Here is a 7,069-nt window from a genome sequence, read left to right on the forward strand (position 1 = left end):
AGGCGCAGGGTGTCTGTGTTCTCACGGAAGGCTCGGAGAGTGTGTAACTGTGCATGTGTGTGTGTGTCACAGGAAAGGCCTTAGGCCTGCTTTCACATTTCCACATGCAACCCATTCTCCATCCTATTGCAGACTTCTGAGATCCCTGGGGACGCTGGAGGGGTGCTGCCTGCGGCATTCTTCATCCGGCAGAGCAGAGAATGAGCCCAGAGGAGGGTCAGTCGTCTAGCCTTCCCGGCTGGAAGCCCAGGATTGGATATGTGTGTCTGTGGTGCTGGTGTCCCACTGTGCATCCCCTGTTCCTGTTGCTGCCTGCCACACTCAGTCCCTCCTCTGCCAGTTGGTACCCCCCAGCCCTCAGTTCAGAAGGAACCTCAGAGCAAGCACTGATGACCCTCGTCACCAAGCACACCTGCTGCTGTGCACCTGCTGTGGACAAAGGAGCCCTGGAGCCCTCAGGGAGGAACCAGAGGCCGCTCCTGCTCCTCACCGTGGACGTCCTGGCTTGTCCCTGGGGAGCCCTGCCTGGAGTTCTGTTTCTAGCATACCCCTCCTCCTTGCATCTTTGAGTTCCGAAGTCCCATGCTGAACAAATAGTGGGTGCTTGGGGTGTGTGTACTGAGCTACGCTGGCAAATGGAGGCTCGCTGGCTCTTGCTGGCTGGCCTGGGGCTTTTGGGGTTTGCTCTGTTCTTGGGGATGGGGTTGCCCAGAAACATCTCTGACCCCCAGCAAAGCTGTCAGGGTCCAGGTCCACTTCTGTTCATGGCTCCTGCGTGGCTGCCCTTCCTTAGACTTCACAGCTCATTCCAGGGAGAAAGCCGGCAGTGGGCAGGCACACCCAGGCCTCAGAGCTTCATGCCTTTCCAATGGGATGACATTAGGTGCTGACCAGGATGGGGGAGCTCAGGAAAACCCCCTGATATACAGTCTCCATTGGCGGTTTGGTGTCAACATCCTGTTTGTCCCTCTCTCTCTGAGGTGCTCCCCCATACTGTCGTCCCTCCTTCTGGGTGTCTCCACCCTCTCTTCTCTCTGGGGTCTGCCCCGTGCCCACCCTCTGCTGTTGTTGCCTCCTGAGCTGCCCCATTGCCCCACCCATGTCCCCAGTGTCTTAGCAGCTGCATTGGTTTTCCTGTGAGGCCTCCATGTTGATACCACAGAGCGGGAAACATGTGAACTTGAACTTGGGCTCGGTGTCCTCCTGGTTCCTCTGGACTGGGGGCTCCTTCCTATAACAGGTTACCAGTGACGGTAACCAGCTGTGGGGCAGATGCAGCCGTTAAATGATGCTGCAGCAAGCCACTGCTCAGGGCTGTGTCTAGAATATGGTTATTAACCACAGCAAATAAGGACTGTTATTCCAGAGGGGTGGTGTGTCCACCATCAAGAATCACTAACTTCAGAAACAAGCCAGTGGGGACCCAGCAGGAGCCCTGAGGGTCCCACAGGCACAGGACCTACACAGCAGGGACCCCAGACTCCTCCTTCCCCCAGGGGGAGGCTCTGTGCGCTGGAGCCCCACTGCTCAGATGCCCACAGACTGCCAAGTGCCTAGAGAAGAGGGAGGCGAAGGCCCGTGGGAAGTGTGGATCGTCAAGGACTGCCACTCGGACACATGCATCCGGAGCACAGTCACCCTGGAGGCCACCATAGGCGGCAGATGCTGGCCAGAGATACACGGACACACGCACCAGAGGGGCTGAGGGCCCTGGCAGCAGGGGACGCTGTGTTGAGAGCTTTTCCACTCAAAGCATGGACCGGCCAGGCTGGGCAGGGCATGGAGCAAGGCGCCCAGTTCAGACAGCCGGGACAGCACTGTCCCCAGGGCCAGGGCATCCCCCCAGGTCAAACAGATGTGGTCTAAGAGGAGCCAGAACAAAGGCATCATCAAGACCGAATACAGCCTCTGGCCACCCATGTGGTAGAACTTTCCAGAAGGCAGGTGAACTCTGTCCCCAGCCTTTGTTTGCTCCTCTGAGTAATGGTGGCAAACTCTCCTCTCCAGTTTTGGTCATTCGAGGTTGACCACGGGCAGGGTCTGGCACATATTGTGTGCCCAGTACATATGGAGCTCAGGACACTGAGGGCTCTCTCCACAGGGTCACCTCACCATGACCCGTGCCACCTGCTGTTGGACTTACAGGTGTGGCTGAGCCTGTAAGGGACTTTCAGGCCTGGGTGGGGCCCCTCTCCTGGGCGTAAAAGCTTCTTCTCTGTGCCTCACTCTTTCCTGGTCCCTGCTGCCCAAGGTGACCCTAGGGGCAGGTATCCAGGTGGGGTCATTGCCAGAATAGGGCCAAATCAGCCCCTGGAACCCAGCTAAGCACTTCCTTCTTGTGAGGTGGCACTAATGTGAGGTGATGTGTGTCAGCTGGACTCTGGAAGGGGTGGGGCAGGTGGCAGGTCCGTCTGATGAGCTATATAAAGGGCTCGGAACCAGAGAGAGTGTCTGTTGGAGACGGTGCCACTTCAGGCTGTAACAGCAGCAGGAGCATCAAGAGCCAGGAAGGAGCCTGGACGGCAGCATAGCACCAAGGCCCAGGTACCACTGCCCCACTGCCTCCCCCGGGACTTGCCCACCTCCCTCCAGGCAGGGACTGCTCCTTGGACCCCAGGGCCCCTCAGCCAGGGTCACTGGCTCTGCTCCTGGTTGGCCACCGGCACTGATCAGGGGCCTCAATCATAATGACGCATGGTTCCCTCTCTGCCTCCCACCCCCACCTCCTGTGCACCTGACCCAGTGCCCAGCAGGGGAGGAGGCACCTGAGCTTGGTTCGTCCTTAGCACTGTGTCTCTCTCCTCTGCTGCACAAATGCTGGCCTCCCCTTCACCTCTCCAGTCAGTCTTGCAGGCTCACCAATAACTTGTCCTTCCCATTTCTGTTTTTTCTGCTGAGGGCCATATGAGTTTCTGTAGCACCGTGTGTGGTCACGCAGAATGAGCCTGCTACAGATGTTCTGGTTGTTGCGCCCCATCTGCAGTCATCTGGGCAGGATCAGATGGTTTCACAGGCCTCATCCAGCCCACAGGCTGGCCACTCCAGTGCACTTGACATTGAGTTTGAAGGAAGCATCCTGACCTGTTTGTGCATTCAGGATTCAGTTACTTGGGCCCCAGTGCCGGGCAGGCTCCTTTCACTTCTCCTACCAAGGGCTTGCTATTCTTGTACCCAGGGAAGCCCAGGGAGCTGGAGGCTGAGGCGAGGGGTGCAGGGGGCAGGGATGTGGTAGTCCCAGGGACACGGTAGTTCCAGGGAGCTTCGATATTTGCCTCCCTCCCACTGTTGTCTGCAGAGCCCTGATGGAACAAGAGATGTTCAAGCAACAGTTCGCAAACGAAAGTCAAGGCTATGGGCTGAGGCAGACCTACCTGTGCTACGAAGTGGAGCGCTGGGACGGGAGCTCCTGGGTCTCCATGGCAGAGCACCAGGGCTTCCTGCGCAACCAGGTGACAGCCCCGTCTCCATCAAGGGGCATGGCTGGTAGAAGATTCCGGCTTGTGCACAGAGCCTCCTGTAGTTTGTGTTGCTTTCCGTGTCTGTGGCCCTGCTCTGGCACAGGATGACTTCTTGGGCCTGTGGTCGGTGGCTTTGAGCTACAAGTCCGGGCCTGGCCCCACTCATCCAGTGGCACTCCGCTCTCGCTTCCTGTGGTGCCTCTGAGTAAGGCAGCTGCACCAAGGACAGGTGGTGGCAGGTCCACCAGCACCACTGTGGTTGCACATTGCCCTCCCCAGGGCCCCCACAGATGGCTCTGCTAGTGGGCCCAGGGTCATGTGACCTCACAGGGTGCGCTCCCAAGTGTATCCCTGGGGTAGTCCGGAAGATGGGACCCTGAGCGTTCACGCTGACTGGAGTGGGGCGCACAAGAGGGCTGGGGCAGCAAGCAGCCCCATCTCAGGGGACTTTGGGGAGGAGCAGATGTGAACTTAGCTAACATACCCCTGAACCAGCACAGCCTTGGGGTGTGGTCCAGGGTGTGGACACCCCAGTGGGCCCCATGAACTACAAGAGGGCCTGCAAGGACCCTCACACTGCATGGGACACCATGGTGAAAGGTGTCCTTTCACCCAGGGAGGACCCTGGATGTCCCTCTGCCTTACTGTGTTGTCATCTGCCACACTACTTGCACTGTATCCCCCCACATGGTGTCCCAGCCTGGTTAGTCACTGGCTGAAATCTCGCCCTGCAGCTCGGGTGACAGAGGGGAGCCCTTTTGGCCTGAAGCTCTGTCACCTTTCTGCTCAGCAGAGTGGAGCCCACAGTGGAAGCTTCTGGAATGTTTGGGGCCCAGATGGGAGCAGGTAGAGGGGACCCCCCCTGCCCTCCCCATGCAGGAATGCCTCGGGCCCCACGGCCTCGGTCTCAGCTCTTCCCTACAGGGTCAGCCTGGGTCCTGTAGGCAGCTGGGAACAGCATGACGGCAGAGAGGGAACCCAGCCTCTCAGGAATCAGGAAAACTGTCTCTCGGGCAAGATTAAGACTATCTCATGGGCCATTGGAAGCAATCGAACGTGATGTCCACACAGCGCATGCTCAGGGAAGACAGATCAGAAGGGAGCATGGCAGGGACTCCATCTGCTGATTCACTCCCTGGTTGACCTCCACAGCCAGGACTGGGCCAGGCCAAAGCCAGGACCAGATTCCCATCCAGGTCTCCTGTCTGAGAGGGTTCAGGGCAGACAGCCACAGTCTGAGAAAGAGGGAGTCGGCTCTGAACCGAGCAGTCTGGGAGCAGATGGCCAAGGCCAAAGTACGCAGCTCCAAGTGTGGTTGTTTCTAAGGTGACAGGGTCACAGACCATTGCCATATCAGTAAGAGAAACTTGATAATCTAAGAAAATAACTGCTAGGAGCTGAGTGGGGTTCTCCTTCCCTCCTCAGAGTGGGAACCCCTGTCCCCTCACTTCATAAACTTTTGCTTTGAGGGGCCAGCACAGCAGCGTAGTAGGTTACGCCTCTGTCTGTGGTGCCAGCATCCCATATGGGTGCCAGTTGCCAGTTTGAGTCCCAGCTGCTTCACTTCTGATCCAGCTCCCTGCTCATGTGTCTGGGAAGGCAGTGAAGGATGGTCCAAGTCCTTGGCCTCTGTACTCTTGTAGAAGACCCAGAAGAAGCTCCTGGCTCCTGGCTCCTGGCTTCAGACAGGCCCCGCTCCAGTAGCTGTGACCACTTGGGGAGAGAACCAGTGGGTGGAAGATTGATCTCTCTGTATTTTCTTCTCGCTTGGTAGAATCTGCCTTTCCAATAAAAAATAAACAAATCTTCAAAAAAAAATCTGTATTTTGTATCTCTGTCTCTTTCCTATACTTAGTTGCAAGCTGGTGGCCTCTCCACCATCACGCATGCTGCTTCCCAGGGATGAGCAGAGGGCTGGATGGGAAACGCAGCAGCCAGGACTCAATGCCAGCATCATATGGGACGCAGCCTCAAGGGAGCCCCCTTCCTTCTCTTTCATGTGCAGCCTAGATCCCTAGACTCTCTAGGCCGCCATGCAGAGCTGTGCTTCCTGGACCTGCTCTCTGGCTGGCAGCTGGACCCCGCCCAGTGCTACAGGGTCACCTGGTTCATCTCCTGGAGCCCGTGCTTTGACTGTGCAGAGCACCTGGTCGCCTTCTTGGGGAACAGCAATCATGTGAAGCTGCGCATCTTCGCTGCTCGCATCTACCCTAGCTCGAGACATCAAGAGGGGCTGCAGGCCCTGCAGAGGGCTGGAGCCCCGGCAGCCATCATGTCCCTTGATGGTGAGGACGCTGCTGGAGTGGGGTGGGTGAGCACCCTGGGCAATGTCTCCATTCTCCGTGTGGTGTCTGAGAGGTGATGCTGGTCCCCCTGCTGAGTGGCCAGGGCCGGACACCCCTTCTCCTGTGCTATCCTAGAGTTTGCTTACTGCTGGAACACCTTTGTGGACAACCAGAATCGTCCCTTCGAGCCCAGTTCCGGACTGGCCAATGCTGTTCAATACCGGGAGAAAGAGCTGCAGCGCATTCTCCAGGTGAGCTCCCCCTGCCTCCCTAACCCTGGCCTGTCCTCCTCTGGGTTAGGTCCACCTCTGCCCCGCAACGCCAGACTCTGCTGTCCCTCCCCTCCCTACCATCATGGCCACTGTCAATCATCATTACCATCTCCACAGTTCTCTCTGCTCCACCTTCCCAGCCATATCACTCCTGACTTCATCCACTTTGTCCTGCTCTTAGGGTCTCTGAAGAAGGCAAGAGTCTGCCACCAAGCACCCAGCAGGAAGAGCAGAGACAACAGGATGGCACCTTTTGCCTGCCCTACAGGCACCCCACAGGCAGGAGCAGAGCCATGTGTTCAGGACACCAAGCAGACATTTAAAGATGTCAAAGGGGCCTGGTGCAGTAGCTCAAGAAGCTAATCCTCCATATGCAGTGCTGGCATCCCATATGGGCATTGATTCATGTTCTGGCTGCTCCACTTCTCGTCCAGCTCCTTGCTTATGGCCTTGGAAACCAGTGGAAAATGGCTTGGGTCCTTGGGCTCACATGGGAGTCCAGGAAGATGCTTCTGGCTCCCAACTTCCGATTGACTCAGCCGCAGGCACTGCAGTCACTTGAAGTGTCAGTTAACAGATGGAAGATCTCTGTCTTTCATTCTTTCTGTAAATCTACCTTCCAAATAAAGACAACTCTTTAAAAAAGGGCCTGGCACAGTGGCCTAGCAGCTCAAGTCCTTGCCTTGAACGTGCTGAGATCCCACATGGGCACCGGTTCTAATCCCGGCAGCCCTGCCTCCCATCCAGCTCCCTGCTTGAGGCCTGGGAAAGCAGTCAAGGACGGCCCAAAGCCTTGGGACCCTGCACCCGCGAGGGAGACCTGGAAGAGCTCTGGCTCCTGGCTTTGGATTGGCACAGCACTGGGTTTTGCGGTCACTTGGGGGGTGAATCATCAGACGGAAGATCTTCCTCTCTGTTTCTCCTCCTCTCTGTATATCTGACTTTGCAATACAAATAAAATAAATCTTAAAAAAAATCTTTAAAACAAATACCCCAGAGTTACATGATTCTTAATTGGAAGCATATACTTAGATTTCAAGTACTCAATAGTAGG

At 56.8% G+C, this 7,069-nt stretch overlaps 1 protein-coding gene across 1 annotated transcript; it reads left to right on the plus strand.

Annotated features, from left to right (window-relative positions):
• Positions 1-2,503: 2,503 nt before the first annotated feature.
• On the plus strand, positions 2,504-6,497 carry LOC101520353 (DNA dC->dU-editing enzyme APOBEC-3A). Its single transcript, XM_058673873.1, has 5 exons — positions 2,504-2,544; positions 3,296-3,449; positions 5,464-5,743; positions 5,879-5,994; positions 6,197-6,497. Exons 2-5 carry the CDS (start codon positions 3,303-3,305, stop codon positions 6,203-6,205), a joined length of 552 nt encoding a protein of 183 aa, XP_058529856.1. The 5' UTR covers positions 2,504-2,544; positions 3,296-3,302; the 3' UTR covers positions 6,206-6,497.
• The last annotated feature ends 572 nt before the right edge of the window (positions 6,498-7,069 follow it).

Source organism: Ochotona princeps, chromosome 15, assembly GCF_030435755.1.
Source record: "Ochotona princeps isolate mOchPri1 chromosome 15, mOchPri1.hap1, whole genome shotgun sequence".
Classification (NCBI taxonomy): domain Eukaryota; kingdom Metazoa; phylum Chordata; class Mammalia; order Lagomorpha; family Ochotonidae; genus Ochotona; species Ochotona princeps.

Excerpts from the sequence above, each read along its gene's own strand:
- LOC101520353 (XM_058673873.1), top strand. The coding sequence starts at position 3,303 with ATGGAACAAGAGATGTTCAAGCAACAGTTCGCAAACGAAAGTCAAGGC. Across the intron at positions 3,450-5,463 it reads AGGGCTTCCTGCGCAACCAG|CCTAGATCCCTAGACTCTCT; the intron begins GTGACAGCCCCG and ends TTTCATGTGCAG. Across the intron at positions 5,744-5,878 it reads AGCCATCATGTCCCTTGATG|AGTTTGCTTACTGCTGGAAC; the intron begins GTGAGGACGCTG and ends GTGCTATCCTAG.